Below are 20,686 nucleotides of genomic sequence, written 5' to 3'. Positions count from 1 at the left end.
AGTAATTGTAGAACTACTGTACAAAGTGCTTCTATATGGTAAGTGGAGCTGATAAAATGGGCAATGTGTGTAGAAACAAGGAGGTGGTTTTAATGTTATGGCTGATTAGTGTCTACAGATGTCCACACTGTGAATGACTTGGTCCAAAGTGACTGATCCATACCCTGACTGATGGCAATACTTTTAAATAAATGATTCAAAATAAGGAGGGGTAGGAGAGGAGAGGAGAGGGAGTGAAATTAGGAAGACTGCAAAGCATGAGTCACAGGATATGAAGGGAGGGAGGGAGAACAAGTTAAAGGAAGGTGGAGGATGACGTTAGAGGAAAGTAATAAATTATACAGCAGAAAAAATTGAGTCTCAAGAACAGAATCAAATTTTGAAAAGTAATGAACTGACTGGAAGGTGAAATTTCTTGAGAAACAAGGTTAAATTCTGGTTAAAAGGTAACTGTTACTAAGCGTACTCTTGTTCTCATTGTTTTATATCACAGCACTGTAAATACAATGAAACAAAGCATAAACACTGAAATAATACCTATTACATTTATGTGCAACAGCTAATTAACAATACAATTACAAAATGTAGTCTTATGTGCCAATAAACCTTTGCTTGTTGTTCTATTGGTACATCTTTTGTACCTTTTAACATACAACACCAAATCAGAAAAAGTTGGGACAGTATGAGAAACAGCTCAGTGTTTCTTACATTGACTTTTGAACCCAAGAGATTTTATGTTTTGTCTGGTCAACTTTATTTCATTTCGTTGGGACAGTAAAGCATTTACCACTTTGTAATGTTGCCAATCCTTCTCACAACACTTAAAAGACGTTTTGGCATCGAGGAGACCAAGTGATTTAGTGTTTCAGCTTTATTTGGTCCCATTCTTCCTGCAAACACGTCTTAAGATGTACAACAGTACGGGGTCGTCGTCGCATTTTTTCTTTCAAAATTCTCCACACATTCTCTATTGGGGACAGGTCAGGACTGCAGGCAGGCCAGTCCAGTACCTGTACCCTGTTTTTCCGCAGCCATGTCTTTGTAATGTGTGCAGCATGTGGTTTTGCATTGTCTTGTTGAAAAATGCATGGACGTCCCTGGAAAAGATGACGTCTTGAAGGCAGCACATGTTGCTCTAAGATTTCAATGTACTTTTCTGCATTAATGCTGCCATCACAGAAGTGTAAAAGACCTTTGCCAAGGGCACTGACACAGCCCCATACCATGACACACCCGGGCTTTTGGACTTGTTGCTGATAACAGTCTGGATGGTCCTTTTCGTCTTTGGTCTGTAGCACACTGTGTCCATTTCTTCTAAAAAAGACCTGGAATGCTGATTCATCTGACCACAATAGACATTTCCACTGTGTGATGGTCCATCCTAGATGCCTCCGAGCCCAGAGAAGTTGACGCCGCTTCTGGACATGGTTAACATAAGGCTTCTTTTTTGTGCATGTAACTCTGTATTGTAGTGCTCGACAAAGGTTTGCCAAAGTAATCCCTCACCCATGTGGTTATATCAGCTATTGTTGAGTGACGGTTCTTGATGCAGTACCGTCTGAGGGACCGAAAATCACGGGCGTTCAGTTTAAGCTTGCGCCCTTGGCCTTTACATACTGAAATTCCTCCTGATTCCTTGAATTGTTTAATGATATTATGCACTGTAGAGGGAGAAATATGCAAATCCCTTCCAATCTTTCTTTGAGGTTCATTGTTTTTGAACATTTCAATAATTTCCTGACACATTTGTTGATAAACTGGAGATCCTCTGATCATCTTTGCTCTTCTGCTTTTGTACCAAATCATGATTACAATCCCCTGTTGACATCACATCATTATTTCATTATTTTTATCTCATTACTAGTCCGAAATTGTCCCCGTCCAACGTGCTGCAGGCCTAAAATGCAGGTATGAATGTATAATAACAAATGAAATGAAGTTGACCAGACAAAATGAAACATCCTGAGACACTTGATCACACCTGAAACCAGTCACAAACATGCAGTATAGAGGTAGGGCTTTCTATAGATTAGATATACTTTATTTTTCATACATACATATACAGTTATACAGTACAATGAAATTCTTTCTTTGCATATCCCAGCTTGTTTGGAAGCTGGGGTCAGAGCGCAGGGTCAGCCATCGTACGGCACCCTGGAGCAGACAGGGTTAAGGGCCTTACTCAAGGACCCCACAGTGGCTGCATAGCAGAGCCTGGATTTGAACCGCCAAACTTGATAGCCCAAAGCTCTACCCACCAGGCTACCACTGTCCCTGGAACAGAGTCTGTCTGAACCTTGGGTTTGTTTCTCACTTTTACGTAAAATGTGTAGCTGATTTCTATTCTGCATAAAAGCAAAGTCTAGTGCTTCTTGTTTGTTAATTCTGGCAAAAACACTGAATTAATTATCTGAAAAAGGCTTGATCTGTTGAAAGCAAGAGTAAAGAAGCACTTGGTGAAAAAATAACATTAAGAGGAGCAGTGAAAAGATGTTTAAATGAATTACTTTTCCATTTTGCTTGGGTTTTCTGCAGAATGATGTGACCATTATTTATATCACACAATTGTATTATGTTAGAAGCTTAGTATCCTCCAACACAGTGAAGCCCTTCCTAGCTATTCCCAGAATGCACTGAACATAGATAAGGGGTATGGATTTGAGTTTGTGTTTGTGCTTTTTTCACACCTTTGTGATTATATTTCGTTAAGAAGAGTTTAATAGCACCCGTCTCAGGATGATTTGCACAGGGATGTTTAAAGTTTGATATGACTTCTTTGTAGCCAGTTTTCATTATTAAACCTTATAAAGCTCTTTCATCTTTGCCATGATTGCCACTAATGGCAACAGATGGTAGTGTATTTTAAAATTCATCCAGGATTGTTTTTCAAAAGGACATACACCGATCAGCCTTAACATTAAAACCACCTCATTGTTTCTACACTCACTGTCCATTTTATCAGCTCCACTTACCATAGAAGCACTTTGTAGTTCTACGATTACTGACTGTAGTCCATCTGTTTCTCTGCATGCTTCGTTAGCTCCCTTTCATGCTGTTCTCCAATGATCAGGACCCCCAAAGGACCACTACAGAGCAGGTATTATTTGGGTGGTGGATCACTCTCAGCACTGCAGTGACACTGACATGGTGGTGGTGTGTTAGTGTGTGTTGTGCTGGTATGAGTGGATCAGACACAGCAATGCTGATGCAGTTTTTAAACACCTCGCTGTCACTGCTGGACTGAGAATAGTCCACCAACCAAAAATATCCAGCCAACAGTACCCTGTAAGCAGCATCCTGTGACCACTGATGAAGGTCTAGAAGATGACCAACTCAAACAGCAGCGACAGATGAGCGATAGTCTCTGACTTTACATCTACAAGGTGGACCAACCAGGTAGGAGTGTCTAATAGAGTGGACAGTGAGTGGACACGGTATTTAAAAAATCCAGCAGTGCTGCTGTGTCTGATCCACTCATACCAGCACAACACACACTAACACACCACCACCATGTCAGTGTCACTGCAGTGCTGAGAATGATCCACCACCTAAATAATACCTGCTCTGTAGTAGTTCTGACCATTAAAGAACAAGGTGAAAGCAGGCTAAAAAGGTATGTAGAGAAACAGATGGACTACAGTCAGTAATTGTAGAAATACAAAGTGTTTCTATATGATAAGTAGAGCTGATAAAATAAGGAGGTTGTTTTAACGTTATGGCTGATCAGTGTATGTGTATGCTCAGCCAGTTGATAGCACTGCTGGGATTTAAACCTGCGCAATAGTCTGCTACACTACCCGAGTGCCCACTGTCTTGATTTACTTAAATCAAATCTTTGTCTCCATCTGATGTGCTGTAATTGTTTTGGTCTGATGTCTATCATTTGTGTCCAGTAATGATAGTAGACAGGCATTGAGGCAGCTAAGACCCACAAGTTGATGCTTCCTCCGCTATCCTTTGGAGCTAGAATAAGGTTTTGGTGGCAAATGTAACAGATCTCGGGTCCTCTAGGGTCCTTACACAATGTCAGAGACCCCACTTTCTTATTAGTCTGGTCCTTTTTCCACCCAGCAGACCGAGTGGCCAATTTTGTCTGCTGTAGGTACTGGCAAGTGTTCTCACTATGGGGCACCCAGCTGACCAGTAGCAGTGCTGAGATTCGTTCATTGGCGCCCGTGAACGGAGACTTAAGAAAGATCTGGAAATTTCTGGGTTTTATTTTCACCTATAATATATATAACATAGTGCTCTTGATGTTATCTTTGCAGGACACTCACTCCTAGAAAAAAAAAAACTCCACTAAATTCCCCCATGTCCAGATAATTGGTTTTATAGTTGCTCGATGAACACCCAGTTCTTTATGAATGTAATCTTTTTCAATCTTTTTCACTCATTCCACCTCCACTCACACACACACACTCAAATTCACACACTGGGCATATCACTATTATATCACTTCAGACTACAGTTACAACCCCAAATCAGAAAAAGTTGGGACGGCATGGAAAAAGCAAATAATAAAAAAGTATGACTGCAGTTACAATGACATGGTGGTGGTGTGTTAGTGTGTGTTGTGCTGGTATGAGTGGATCAGACACAGCAGCGCTACTGGAGTTTTTAAATACCGTGTCCTAGTTGGTCCACCTTGTAGATGTAAAGTCAGAGACGATCGTTCATCTATTGCTGCTGTTTGAGTTGGTCATCTTCTAGACCTTCATCAGTGGTCACAGGACGCTGCCCACGGGGTGCTGTTGGCTGGATATTTTTGGTTGGTGGACTATTCTCAGTCCAGCAGTGACAGTGAGGTGTTTAAAAACTCCAGCAGACAGACAGGATGAACCTGAGATATTTAATGTTTTATCTGCTCAACTTCATTTCATTTAATAATAAACCTTCATTCCTGCATTTCATTTGCCAAGGGCACTGACACACCCCATACCATGACAGGCTCTGACTTTTGGACTTGTTGCTGATAACAGTCTGGATGGTCCTTTTCGTCTTTGGTCCGGAGCACACGACGTCCATTTTTTTCCAAAAAAGACCTGGAATGCTGATTCATCTGACCACAATACACGTTTCCACTGTGTGATGGTCCATCCTAGATGCCTCCGAGCCCAGAGAAGTCGACGCCACTTCTGGACATGAGTAACATAAAGCTTCTTTTTTGCACAGTAAAGTTTTAAGTGGGATTTGTGCATGTAACTCTGTATTGTAGTGCTTGACAAAGGTTTACCAAAGTAATTCCTCACCCATGTGGTTATATCAGCTGTTGTTGAGTGGCGGTTCTTGATGCAGTGCCGTCTGAGAGATCGATAATCTTTATGCACTGAAATTCCTCCTGATTCTTTGAATGGTTTAATGATATTATGCACTGTAGAGGGAGAAATATGCAAATCCCTTCTCATCTTTCTTTGAGCTACATTGTTTTTAAACTTTTCAATCATTATCTCACACATTTGTTGACAAACTGGAGATCCTCTGATCATCTTTGCTCATCAAAGACCCAGCCTTTCCTGGATGCTGCTTTTGTACCAAACCATGATTACAATCACCTGTTGACATCACCTGTTTGGAATCACATAATTATTTAGTTTTTTCACCTCATTACTAGCCCTAAATTGCCCCCGTCCCAACTTGTTTTGGAATGTGTTGCAGACCTGAAATGCAGGAATGGATGTTTATTAATAAATGAAATGAAGTTGAGCAGATAAAACATGAAATATCTCAGATTCATCCTGTCTGTAATGAAATAAAAGTCAAAGTAAATGTAAAGTAAAGGAACACTGCAGTGAGCTCCAAAGCTTTGCATGCAGAGCTCTCCAGGGTGAGAGGCTAATTAAGGCAATGGCTTCAAGACTCAAAAAGATCCACTGTACTTACAGAGAAAGAGCCCAGCAATTAACACACACACACACACACACACACACACACACACACACACACACACACACACACACACACACACACACACACACACACACACACACTTAGAGCAGCAATTACAGCATTTAGAGAAGTCCAAAGTAGTATTATAGAAAGGAAAGAGTGAGTGGATGCACAAATGACACATTTCCTCTATTAGTGCACATCCTGATGTTTCATCTTCTCGAGCAATAATTGCAACTGAGAATAAAATACAGGAAAATCTTTTGGGATTAATAAAGTATCTATCTGTCTGTCTATCTGTCTATCTGACCTAACTGAATGATTGGAACACAGACTACTTTTCCTATTATACATTTTAAGTAATTTAATCCGTTGTTTTGCATTTTTTCCAAATTTGCCCAATTACCTGATTGCATTTTTGCTTCCTCTCCCACCACTCTACTCCTCCACTCTATTTTACAACCTTCCACTCCTGAATGAGGAGAGCCGTGACCAGGGGCGATTTAATGCACGGGCTTACCTGGGCTTACCTGGGCTTCAGCCCAGGGGCCCCGAATAATTGAGGGCCCCGGATTGGCTGTTTTATTTTTTATTTATTTTATTAGTTATTTTGGTTAATAGGAACGGGGAAGCTTACAAACCAATGACTTTGTAAATCATTTACACGTTATTCATATTTCTGACTGTTGATTGGCCAGATAAACTCTAACGAGCTGCTGTAATTCTGATTGGTGGTTTCAGTTAAGCAACGTGAACGTTAGAGCCTAGTATGTGAGTGACATTCAGCTCAGCCAATCAGAATGCAGCACCAGGTTTATACACGTGCGTTCGGACGTTCTGCAGTTAGTTTTGTATATGAGACTTGCCTTATGGTCCCAGCATTGAAGTTCGGGTTCGGGAACTAGGCGGTGTAAAGTGCTGTAACGCTCATTGAAGTCCTGACTAAACAGTTAAAGTGACTCTGCCTTTATTCCCACACCTCTACCACCGCACAGCAAAAGACCCGTAGCACGCCCACCGGACAGCGGTAGGCGCTCTGGGTGAGCCGACCCTCTAGTAGCAAGTGGCTAATGCTAGCGGTAAAGTGCCGCTATAGCGAAAGTAAAAACACGACAATATTTTTGTTAAGTAAAACATAAAAATAACTAAAAGACAATGAAATATCAGAATACATGTAATCACAATACACAGTGAGTGCACAGCAAGGGATTTTGGGAATCTGCGTAACCTGCTCAATGTTACTAGACCTATATACAGTATATATATATATACAGTGTATCACAAAAGTGAGTACACCCCTCACATTTCTGCAAATATTTTATTATATCTTTTCATGGGACAACACTATAGAACTAAAACTTGGATATAACTTAGAGTAGTCAGTGTACAACTTCTATAGCAGTGTAGATTTACTGTCTTCTGAAAATAACTCAACACACAGCCATTAATGTCTAAATGGCTGGCAACATAAGTGAGTACACCCCACAGTGAACATGTCCAAATTGTGCCCAAAGTGTCAATATTTTGTGTGACCACCATTATTATCCAGCACTGCCTTAACCCTCCTGGGCATGGAATTCACCAGAGCTGCACAGGTTGCTACTGGAATCCTCTTCCACTCCTCCATGATGACATCACGGAGCTGGTGGATGTTAGACACCTTGAACTCCTCCACCTTCCACTTGAGGATGCGCCACAGGTGCTCAATTGTTTTTAGTCCATCACCTTTACCTTCAGCTTCCTCAGCAAGGCAGTTGTCATCTTGGAGGTTGTGTTTGGGGTCGTTATCCTGTTGGAAAACTGCCATGAGGCCCAGTTTTCGAAGGGAGGGGATCATGCTCTGTTTCAGAATGTCACAGTACATGTTGGAATTCATGTTTCCCTCAATGAACTGCAGCTCCCCAGTGCCAGCAACACTCATGCAGCCCAAGACCATGATGCTACCACCACCATGCTTGACTGTAGGCAAGATACAGTTGTCTTGGTACTTCTCACCAAGGCGCCGCCACACATGCTGGACACCATCTGAGCCAAACAAGTTTATCTTGGTCTCGTCAGACCACAGGGCATTCCAGTAATCCATGTTCTTGGACTGCTTGTCTTCAGCAAACTGTTTGCGGGCTTTCTTGTGCGTCAGCTTCCTTCTGGGATGACGACCATGCAGACCGAGTTGATGCAGTGAGCGGCGTATGGTCTGAGCACTGACAGGCTGACCTCCCACGTCTTCAACCTCTGCAGCAATGCTGGCAACACTCATGTGTCTATTTTTTAAAGCCAACCTCTGGATATGACGCCGAACACGTGGACTCAACTTCTTTGGTCGACCCTGGCGAAGCCTGTTCCGAGTGGAACCTGTCCTGGAAAACCGCTGTATGACCTTGGCCACCATGCTGTAGCTCAGTTTCAGGGTGTTAGCAATCTTCTTATAGCCCAGGCCATCTTTGTGGAGAGCAACAATTCTATTTCTCACATCCTCAGAGAGTTCTTTGCCATGAGGTGCCATGTTGAATATCCAGTGGCCAGTATGAGAGAATTGTACCCAAAACACCAAATTTAACAGCCCTGCTCCCCATTTACACCTGGGACCTTGACACATGACACCAGGGAGGGACAACGACACATTTGGGCACAATTTGGACATGTTCACTGTGGGGTGTACTCACTTATGTTGCCAGCTATTTAGACATTAATGGCTGTGTGTTGAGTTATTTTCAGAAGACAGTAAGTCTACACTGCTATACAAGCTGTACACTGACTACTCTAAGTTATATCCAAGTTTCATGTCTATAGTGTTGTCCCATGAAAAGATATAATGAAATATTTGCAGAAATGTGAGGGGTGTACTCACTTTTGTGATACACTGTATATATATATACAGTGTATCACAAAAGTGAGTACACCCCTCACATTTCTGCAAATATTTTATTATATCTTTTCATGGGACAACACTGACAAAATGACACTTTGACACAATGAAAAGTAGTCTGTGTGCAGCTTATATAACAGTGTAAATTTATTTTTCCCTCAAAATAACTCAATATACAGCCATTAATGTCTAAACAACCGGCAACAAAAGTGAGTACACCCCTAAGAGACTACACCCCTAAATGTCCAAATTGAGCACTGCTTGTCATTTTCCCTCCAAAATGTCATGTGATTTGTTAGTGTTGCTAGGTCTCAGGTGTGCATAGGGAGCAGGTGTGTTCAATTTAGTAGTACAGCTCTCACACTCTCTCATACTGGTCACTGAAAGTTCCAACATGGCACCTCATGTCAAAGAACTCTCTGAGGATCTTAAAAGACGAATTGTTGCGCTACATGAAGATGGCCAAGGCTACAAGAAGATTGCCAACACCCTGAAACTGAGCTGCAGCACAGTGGCCAAGATCATCCAGCGTTTTAAAAGAGCAGGGTCCACTCAGAACAGACCTCGCGTTGGTCGTCCAAAGAAGCTGAGTGCACATGCTCAGCGTCACATCCAACTGCTGTCTTTGAAAGATAGGCGCAGGAGTGCTGTCAGCATTGCTGCAGAGATTGAAAAGGTGGGGGGTCAGCCTGTCAGTGCTCAGACCATACGCCGCACACTACATCAAATTGGTCTGCATGGCTGTCACCCCAGAAGGAAGCCTCTTCTGAAGTCTCTACACAAGAAAGCCCGCAAACAGTTTGCTGAAGACATGTCAACAAAGGACATGGATTACTGGAACCATATCCTATGGTCTGATGAGACCAAGATTAATTTGTTTGGTTCAGATGGTCTCAAGCATGTGTGTCGGCAATCAGTTGAGAAGTACAAAGATAAGTGTGTCATGCCTACAGTCAAGCATGGTGGTGGGAATGCCATGGTCTGGGGCTGCATGAGTGCAGCAGGTGTTGGGGAGTTACATTTCATTGAGGGACACATGAACTCCGATATGTACTGTGAAATACTGAAGCAGAGCATGATCCCCTCCCTCCGGAAACTGGGTCGCAGGGCAGTGTTCCAGCATGATAATGACCCCAAACACACCTCTAAGACGACCACTGCTTTATTGAAGAGGCTGAGGGTAAAGGTGATGGACTGGCCAAGCATGTCTCCAGACCTAAACCCAATAGAACATCTTTGGGGCATCCTCAAGCGGAAGGTGAAGGAGCACAAAGTCTTGAATATCCGCCAGCTCCGTGATGTCGTCATGGAGGAGTGGAAAAGCATTCCAGTGGCAACCTGTGAAGCTCTGGTAAACTCCATGCCCAGGAGAGTTAAGGCAGTTCTGGGAAATAATGGTGGCCACACAAAATATTGACACTTCAGGAACTTTCACTAAGGGGTGTACTCACTTTTGTTGCCGGTGGTTTAGACATTAATGGCTGTATATTGAGTTATTTTGAGGGAAGAATAAATTTACACTGTTATATAAGCTGCACACAGACTACTTTTCATTGTGTCAAAGTGTCATTTTGTCAGTGTTGTCCCATGAAAAGATATACTTAAATATCTGCAGAAATGTGAGGGGTGTACTCTTTTTTTTTTTAATGCATTTAATATATATATATATATACAGTGTATCACAAAAGTGAGTACACCCCTCACATTTCTGCAAATATTTCATTATATCTTTTCATGGGACAACACTATAGACATGAAACTTGGATATAACTTAGAGTAGTCAGTGTACAACTTGTATAGCAGTGTAGATTTACTGTCTTCTGAAAATAACTCAACACACAGCCATTAATGTCTAAATGGCTGGCAACATAAGTGAGTACACCCCACAGTGAACATGTCCAAATTGTGCCCAAATGTGTCGTTGTCCCTCCCTGGTGTCATGTGTCAAGGTCCCAGGTGTAAATGGGGAGCAGGGCTGTTAAATTTGGTGTTTTGGGTACAATTCTCTCATACTGGCCACTGGATATTCAACATGGCACCTCATGGCAAAGAACTCTCTGAGGATGTGAGAAATAGAATTGTTGCTCTCCACAAAGATGGCCTGGGCTATAAGAAGATTGCTAACACCCTGAAACTGAGCTACAGCATGGTGGCCGAGGTCATACAGCGGTTTTCCAGGACAGGTTCCACTCGGAACAGGCTTCGCCAGGGTCGACCAAAGAAGTTGAGTCCACGTGTTCGGCGTCATATCCAGAGGTTGGCTTTAAAAAATAGACACATGAGTGCTGCCAGCATTGCTGCAGAGGTTGAAGACGTGGGAGGTCAGCCTGTCAGTGCTCAGACCATACGCCGCACACTGCATCAACTCGGTCTGCATGGTCGTCATCCCAGAAGGAAGCTGACGCACAAGAAAGCCCGCAAACAGTTTGCTGAAAACAAGCAGTCCAAGAACATGGATTACTGGAATGCCCTGTGGTCTGACGAGACCAAGATAAACTTGTTTGGCTCAGATGGTGTCCAGCATGTGTGGCGGCGCCCTGGTGAGAAGTACCAAGACAACTGTATCTTGCCTACAGTCAAGCATGGTGGTGGTAGCATCATGGTCTTGGGCTGCATGACTGTTGCTGGCACTGGGGAGCTGCAGTTCATTGAGGGAAACATGAATTCCAACATGTACTGTGACATTCTGAAACAGAGCATGATCCCCTCCCTTCGAAAACTGGGCCTCATGGCAGTTTTCCAACAGGATAACGACCCCAAACACAACCTCCAAGATGACAACTGCCTTGCTGAGGAAGCTGAAGGTAAAGGTGATGGACTAAACCCAATTGAGCACCTGTGGCGCATCCTCAAGTGGAAGGTGGAGGAGTTCAAGGTGTCTAACATCCACCAGCTCCGTGATGTCATCATGGAGGAGTGGAAGAGGATTCCAGTAGCAACCTGTGCAGCTCTGGTGAATTCCATGCCCAGGAGGGTTAAGGCAGTGCTGGATAATAATGGTGGTCACACAAAATATTGACACTTTGGGCACAATTTGGACATGTTCACTGTGGGGTGTACTCAGTTATGTAGCCAGCTATTTAGACATTAATGGCTGTGTGTTGAGTTATTTTCAGAAGACAGTAAATCTACACTGCTATACAAGTTGTACACTGACTACTCTAAGTTATATCCAAGTTTCATGTCTATAGTGTTGTCCCATGAAAAGATATAATGAAATATTTGCAGAAATGTGAGGGGTGTACTCACTTTTGTGATACACTGTATATATATATACAAGTATTGAAATGAAACAATGTTCTTCCAGGACCAGGGTGCAGTACAATATACACAGTGCAGATAAAAAAACAGTACAATAAATACAAAAAAAATTATCTAAAAGAATTGAGAGGGACGAGACTGAGTACTGAGTAAATGCCAAGTGATGTAAACATATATTCTGATATACAGTTAACAGCATAGGGTTTACATATATAGCAGCGGAGACTTAAAACAACTAAGGTGCAAAAGTACAGTATTGTGCAAATTGTCATTGTACAAGGATGCAGATGGTCAGGTGCAATCCAAGAACCCTTCAAGAATCTAAATAAGAAGCTTCTAATACCAGGGTGACACTAGCTAAAGACAAGCAAGAGAAGCCCATGGTTTTCAACAATTTCAGTCAAGTTTTAGGCACATATTTTGGCTAACCATGTGCCAATGTAAAGCTTGCTTGCATGTAAACACAACCATCTGTGTTCCAGTTCATTCATATTTATGGCAGACCTGTTTTTGGTAGTTTTTGTAAAATCAAACCATCTGTAAAATTAAAAAAATCTGTTATAAACAGTCTTGGCAAAGAGACCACTGTTCCATGCACTTTCTGTAGAATGCAGCAAAACTAGTACAGTGTTTCCTTAAAACTCGACGTCAATTGGTTCTGGCAGTGCTGTAATTTAAAAGGCATTGAGTTTCATGGAATTTTGCTGTATGGGATGTATGGGAAACCTGTTAATGCGTTCAATAGTCCTGTACTGCATTAACTATATAATGGGGCTGTTTTTGACACTTATACACTGAAAATAACACAAATATAATCTAAAAATAATTTAAAATTGTTAATAGATTTTGATCTTCCTTCTTTATTGTTTCCTTATGCTTCTTAATCGTGGAGATGGTTGATAATAGAATACCGTATTCCTTAGCGAGTTCAGTAAAACTAAGAATGCTCTCATATTTTGCTATTATCTCCTTATTTACTTTTACTTTTCTTCTATCAGCACTATCACTTTCACCTTCTTAGGAGCCAAGATAAAGATTAAGGGCAACAAATGCACATAAACATGAGAAACTGTTTAAGAAGAATTGCACTGTGACGTTCAATGGGCGAGAGCTACCGCTTGACTAACGATTACCCATTTGTTTATATCGCTCACTGAAACTTAAAAATGACCACAGACAACATTTCAGCTGAGGAGCAACTGTAGTTTTGATCCGTCTAGATGAATTGGCCTAGGTTACATTGGCGTCTTTGCTGGAGTTGCAATTTAAAAATCTGCCATAGTCAGAAGATTAGCTAGGTTTTAGGTTTGGGATTACTGTGCTGTTGAATCTATTTTGCAGATTTAGTTTCTGCTGTCATATATTCTGGACCTTCTCTTTGCTGATGTTTTCTATATGACATTTAATGCCCTAGTACTGTACCCAGTACAGCCCCCCTTCGCTGTGGGGATGGTGTGTTTTGGAATTATATTCATAGCCATTCTATTTACACATGACTGTATTTTTGTATACAATATTGTACATGATATAGTGTAATATAATGCACTATTACTATTATACTATTACTGTTATTACTATTATTACACTTGTATAATACACTTTTTCTTTTATAGTAGAGGAACTTTGCATGGGTCGTACAAACAGAGACGATTGATGTAGTGTAACTGTTGTTCCCGCTGTATTCTGGTCTTCTTGGTCATTCTGGTCTTCTTGAAATAATGTGTGGTGAACCGAGGATGATTTGTGGTTTCATGAATTTTCATTTATTCATCTGTTTTACCACCACTTTATCCTGGTCAGGGTCTCGGTGGGTGCAATTCACTGGGTGATTAATAGGAAACTGTCACGAATTGAGCCTCTTTGCTCCTGGACTTTGTTTATGTGCCATGCCCCTCATTCCAGGAGCACGTGTTGTTTTGTTTTCAGTCAAGCCAACGCCCCTTTTTGTGATTGGGTACCTGTTAATGATCCACAGGTGCCTCTGGTTTAGGGAGAATGCTCAGGGGATTTAGGGAGGCCTGTGGATCAGGCAAGCGGAGACTATTTTGCCTTTGTCATGTCGGTTTTCTATCTAGTTTATGCCTTTGTCTAGTTTATACTCTTGTTTGTTCATGCTTGGTGTTAGTCATGTTTAGTCTTGTTCATGTCTGGTTCATGTCTTGTTGGTCTAGGTTCATGTTTAACATTAGCATAGCATTAAGTTTAGATTTAGCTTTGTTCATGTATGTTTAGATTAGTGTTAGCATTTAGCATGAGCATTTAGCATAGGTCATGTGTTTGTCTTGTCTTGTGTAACCCTGTGGTGTCTTTTGTTGTTATTAAACTCGTTATTAGAAACCTCTCTGCGTGTGTGTCCACCACTCTTGTTTTGTCCTGGCCCATAATCGTTACAGAAACACCCTGGACAGGTCGCCAGCCCCTCACAAACAAGTATCCACACATGACTATTATATAACAGTCTGTTTTTCTCTTTTAGTAGAGGAACTTTGCATGGGTTGTAAAAACAGACATGATTGATACAGTGTAACTGTTGTTCCTGCTGTATTCTGGTCATCCTGCCAGTCTTTTCAAGTGACTGCAGCCTTCTCTCCTACCTTTCTTATTTTTAGTCTGAATGCATGTTGTAAAATCATGTTTAGTGAACCAAGGATGATTTGTGGTTTCAGGAATTTCATTTGTCAGTTTTACCACCGCTTTATCCTGGTCAGGGTCTCAGTGGGTGCAATTCACTGGGTGAAAGGTAGGAAACACCCTAGACAGGTTGCCAGTCTTTTACAGGGCAAACACTGTATCCACACATGACTGAATTCTAGTATACAATATAGTGTAATATAATACACTATTATATAACAGCCTCTGTTTTTCTCAGACATGATTGATACAATGTAACTGTTGTTCCTGCTGTATTCTGGTCATCCTACCAGTCTTTTCAAATGCCTGCAGCCTTCTCTCTTATCTTTCTTATTATTAGTCTGATATCACATTGTAAAATCATGTGTAGTGAACCAAGGATGATTTGTGGTTTCATGGACTTCATTCATTCGTCTGTTTTATTATCGCTTTATCCTGGTCAGGGTCTCAGTGGGCGCAATTCACTGGGTGAAAGGTAGGAAACACCCTACAGCCTTCTCTCTTATCTTTCTTATTTTTAGTCTGAGAGCACATTGTGAAATAATGTGTAGTGAATCAAGGATGATTTGTGGTTTAATGAATTTTCATTTATTCTTGGTCAGGGTCTCAGTGGGTGCAATTCAATGGATGAAAGCTAGGAAAAACCCTGAAAAGGTCACCAGTCCATCACAGGGCAAACACACTCTCTCTTACACACATGCACTCGCAGTCATACCTATGGGCAATTTTCTATCTCTAATTAGCCTGACTGCATGTTTTTGGACTGTGGGAGGAAACCGGAGTACCCAGGGGAAACCCACATAGACACGGGGAGAACACCCAAACTCCACACAAAAAGGACCCAGATCACTCCACCTGGGAATCGAACCCAGGATTTTCTTGCTGTAAGGCAACAGTGCTACCCACTGGCTCAATCAAACCAATTGGCTCTGCAGCTTTTTCCACTCGAGTTAAAATCATTTGACTTTATGATTGTGTTTGAAGCTTTTTTATCTTCACTATGGATACTACTTTTTGTGTTGGGCCCTTGAGCAAGGCCCTTAACCCTCAGTTGCTTAGAAAATATACTGTCACAGTATTGTAAATCAATTTGGATAAATGTGTCTGCTAAATGCCAAAAATGTAAATGTATTATAAAGTCAGGTTGAGCTTGCACTTGAGCAAGAAGAGCATGTCAGTTTATTTTTACTGGTGATACTGAGGTTATGTAAGCATTTTCTCCTAATTCCTTATTATCTTTCTCTTTTCAGCGGCTGAAGCAGTTCCAGTAAGGAAAGATGGAGAGCAGGTAAGGACCATGTTGAACAGTCTCCATATACTTAGTTCTTGACTCAATATACTATTGGCTCAAGCCAAAGTGTATTGCACGTGAACACTAATTCAGTATTAATGAAAAAATGTATGAAATATAGTTTTGTTGGACCAGACTATAGGCAATCATTTAAATACGCCTGCCTATTGAGTGGAATTTGAATTTGTGCCCATTTAGATGAAAGAGCCTTTTTACTGTCACTGACAGTACTGACACTGGACCTTATCAATCAGTCTTGCACTGATTGATTGTATACAGATGTTGGCAGTGGGTGTGGTTTAAACATCCAAACACAATAATTAGGAAGGGTGATAAGATACTTAGTCCATCCATCCATCCATCCATCCATCTAATTAAAACCTGAGTTCATAAACCTTTAAAGAAGTCCTAAGCTCAACCATATTAAACAAAAAATTGATCCCAGACAGCACAAGCAGTGTTTTTCGATTCATTTTGCAGTTTGGTTGATTAGGGATGAAAAAGGGCATCCCCCACCACACCCACACCAAGAAACATCTAGAAGAAACCAAGATTTAATCCCAGACAGCACCAGCAGTGTTCTTAATTCATTTTACAGTTTGGTTGATTAGGAATGAAAAAGAGAATTACCCCCCCCCCCCCCCACCACACCCACACTCACACCCACACCAAGTAACATTAGTTGGTAACAAAAATTTGATCCCAGACAGCACAAGCAGTGTTCTTAATTCATTTTACAGTTTGGTTGATTAGGAATGAAAAAGGGCATCTCCCACCACACCCACACCAAGTAACATCAGTAAGTAACAAAAATTTGACCCCAGACAGCACAAGCAGTGATCTTGATTCATTTTGCAGTTTGGTTACTTAGAGATGAAAAAGGGCATCCCCCACCACACCCACACCAAGTAACATCAGTAAGTAACAAACATTTGATCCTGGACAGCACAAGCAGTGTTCTTGATTCATTTTACAGTTTGATTGATTAGGATTGAAAAAAGGCATCCCCCACCACACCCATACCAAGTAACATTAGCAGTCCATGAGAGAATCACATGTTCTTCAGAGGCCACTTTATAAGGGTAGCAAGGTATAATTTCATATGATGTATGAATTACATATACCAGTTGCATATTACATATTACGGTGTTAACAAGTAGTGGTGGGGTAGGGGTTGGGGTTGGTCCTTGCCATCCAGAGGTTTGATAACATTTACATCCCTTGCTCTAACGAAGCCCCGAGGATCTTCTGCCTCTATGATTATACTTTATAGCTGTATAACTGGGTTTCTGTCCTGAGAGACATAACCTCATCTATCAAGTGTCTTCCCTTCCCGCCTAGGGGCAGCAGCTTATGGATTATTACCCTTACACAAAGATTGGATTGGCTCACAAACAGCTATTTTGTATCCTGGGACCCTGTCAGGCTTCTGCTGAGAAAGACGGAGTGCTGAATGTCAAATCTGGGCCAGTGAGTGATGTCATTGTTGTTTGTCGCTCTGGCAGAAGCCTTGTACTGCACAAGGTTAGAAAGGGGCATGATGACTAATTTCTGGTTGTGAGTGTGTGTAGGTGGGTGTGTGTGTCAGAGATACACAGAGACGGTTAAATAATGGTATAGACATTGGCTTCTGAATAATAAGAAGACAAAGAAAGCTGTTTTTAACCATCCTTTTAGTTTACATGTTTTTTCTGTAACTGCTTCATTAGGACCAGGCAGGTACGAAATCCATCCAGGAATACACCCTGGAAATGATGCCATCCAACACACTCAAACTTATCCACTTACTTACATCTAGAGACAATTAAGAGCAGCTAATCAACCTACTGCTATGTTTTTGGAGTAAATAAAGGTGATGGTTTACTGGACATCCAAACTGCCTGCTGTGCCACTGTCATGCCTGTGTTGCTATACTGACAGATATACACTGATTAGCCATAAGATTAAAACCACCTCCTTGTTTTTACACTCAATTACTGACTGTAGACCTTTTACTTCTCTACATACTTTTTAAACCTGTTTTTACCCTGTTCTTTAATGATCAGGACCACCACAGAGCAGGTATTATTTAGGTGGTGGATCATTCTCAGCACTGCAGTGACACTGACATGGTGGTGTGTTAGTGCGTGTTGTGCTGGTATGAGTGGATCAGACACAGCAGTGCTGCTGGAGTTTTTAAATACCGTGTCCACTCACTGTCCACTCTATTAGACACTCCTACCTAGTTGGTCCACCTTGTAGATGTAAAGTCAGGGACGATCGCTCACCTATTGCTGCTGTTTGAGTTGGTCATCTTCTAGACCTTCATCAGTGGTCACAGGACGCTGCCCATGGAGCGCTGTTGGCTGGATATTTTTGGTTGGTGGACTATTCTCAAGTCCAGCTGGGACAGTGAGGTCATCAGCACTGCTGTGTCTGATCCACTCATACCAGCACAACACACACTAACACACCACCACCATGTCAGTGTCACTGCAGTGCTGAGAATGACCCACCACCCAAATAATACCTGCTCTGTAGTGATCCTGGGAGAGTCCTGACCATTGAAGAACAGCATGAAAGGGGGCTAACAAAGCATGCAGAGAAACAGATGGACTACAGTCAGTAATTGTAGAACTATAAAGTGCTCCTATATAACATGTCTTGTTTGTGCACACTTTACACCGATTAGGCATAACATTATACCACCTTCCTAATATTGTGTTGGTCCCCCTTTTGCTGCCCCATACACAACAACCTGTGATACACTGTGTATTCTGGCACCTTTCTGTAAGAACCATCATTAATTTCTTCAGCAATTTGAGCTACAGTAGCTCGTCTGTTGGATCGGACACACAGGCCACACGGGCCAGCCTTCACTCCCCACGTGCATCAGTGAGCCTTGGCCGCCCATGACCCTGTCGCTGGTTTACCACTGTTCCTTCCTTGGTTCACTTTTGATAGATACTGACCACTGCAGACTGGGAACACCCCACAAGAGCTGCAGTTTTGACCCAGATGCTCTGACCCAGTCGTCTAGACATCACAATTTGGCCTTAGTCAAACTCGCTCAGATCTTTACACTCGCCCATTTTTCCTGCTTCTAACACATCAACTTTGAGGATAATGGGGTGGTTTCCCGGACAGGGTTTAACTTAAGCCAGGAGTAGGCCTTAATCTGGAATAGTAAATCCTGTCTTTAAAAAAGACTTTCTGAAACACAGATTAACTACTGATTACTAACACCTGGACTATGGAGTCCCAAACTAGCTTAATTTAAAACCACCTGTGCTAGTCTGAATTAGGTGGAGCAAAGCTGCCTACAAAACATGGAATGGATCCAGAAACGCTTACAATTGATTGAAGTGGAGAAGCAAACACAAGTATGACCATGGCAGCAGAGAAGAGACTGCGATCAAAAAACTTTAGAAAAAGTTGGGACAGTATGGAAAATGCAAATAAAATAAAAACACACAGTTTCTTACATTTACTTTAACTTTTATTTCATTGCAGACAGGATGAAACCAAGTTTGAACCCAAATTCATGTTTTGTCTGCTCAACTAATTTTATTTCTTAATAAACCTCCATTCCTGCATTTCAGGCCTGCAACACTTTCCAAAAAAGTTGGGATGGGGGCAATTTAGGGCTAGTATTTTGTTTGTTTTTTAGGATTATAACGTTGTGTTTTACACTTTGGTTACATTCATGACAGGAATGGTAGTTACTCATTACACAAGTTATTATCAGTTCACAAGTTTATATTGAACACAGTCATGGACAATTTAGTATCTCCAATTCACCTCACTTGCACGTCTTTGGAAACCGGAGCACCTGGAGAGAAGCCACACAGACACGGGGAGAACATGCAAACTCTACACAGAAAGGCGATCAAACCCAGGACCTTCTTGCTGTGAGTCGACAGTGCTACCCACTTAGCCACAGTGCCGCCCTTTAGGGCTAGTAAAGGTGGTGAGAGACTAAAACAGGTGAAAAGACTAAATAATGATGTGATTCCAAACAGGTGATGTCAACAGATGATTGCAGCATCCAGGAAAGGAAAGTCTTTAATGAAAGTCTTTGTTTGTCCACAAATGTGTGAGAAAATGATTGAAATGTTTAAAAACAATGAACCTCAAAGAAAGATTGGAAGGGAAGGCATGTTCTCCCTCTACAGTGCAAAATATCATTAAACAATTTAAGGAATCTGAAGGAATTTCAGTGTGAAAAGGCCGAGGGTGCAAGCTTAAGCTGAACACTCGTTATCTTCCATCCCTCAGATGGTATCAACAACCACCACTCAACAACAGCTGATATAACCACATGGGCAGGGGATTGCAAAAAAGAAGCCTTATGTTAACCATGTCCAGAAGCGGCGTCGACTTCTCAGGGTTCGGAGGCATCTAGGATGGACCATCACACAGTGGAAACGTGTATTGTGGTCAGATGTGCCAGGGTCCGTCATGGTATGGGGGTGTGTCAGTACCAGGGTCTGTCATGGTATGGGGGTGTGTCAGTGCCCTTGGTAAAGGTCATTTACACTCTGTGATGCAGCATTAATACAGAAAAGTACATTGAGATCTTCATTAATAAATGAAATGAAGTTGTAAAACATTAATTATTTCAGGTTCATCCTGTCTGCAATCAAATAAAACCAAAGTAAATGTAAGAAACTCTGTGTTTTTATTATTTGCATTTTCCATACTGTCCCAACTCTTTCTTATTTGGGGTTTTACATTCTAAAACGATCTCAAAAACTAATGTCATCAAAATG

General features: G+C 41.6%; 1 protein-coding gene across 6 annotated transcripts in view; it reads left to right on the top strand.

Moving 5' to 3' along the window:
• Window positions 1-20,686, top strand: part of fam131ba (family with sequence similarity 131 member Ba) — a 57,158-nt gene that overhangs the window by 14,094 nt on the left and 22,378 nt on the right. For 4 of the 6 annotated variants that reach the window (XM_062990058.1, XM_062990048.1, XM_062990042.1 and 1 more), the window contains exons 2-3: window positions 15,895-15,932; window positions 17,277-17,405. In XM_062990058.1, the coding sequence (XP_062846128.1) occupies window positions 15,895-15,932; window positions 17,277-17,405 (167 nt within the window). The remainder of the gene's footprint in view (window positions 1-15,894; window positions 15,933-17,276; window positions 17,406-20,686) is intronic. The other 2 variants (XM_062990063.1, XM_062990067.1) reach the window with 1 other exon arrangement.

The sequence above is a fragment of the Trichomycterus rosablanca genome, chromosome 2, assembly GCF_030014385.1.
Source record: "Trichomycterus rosablanca isolate fTriRos1 chromosome 2, fTriRos1.hap1, whole genome shotgun sequence".
NCBI classification, from domain to species: domain Eukaryota; kingdom Metazoa; phylum Chordata; class Actinopteri; order Siluriformes; family Trichomycteridae; genus Trichomycterus; species Trichomycterus rosablanca.
This window is presented reverse-complemented; position numbering and strand designations above follow the sequence as displayed.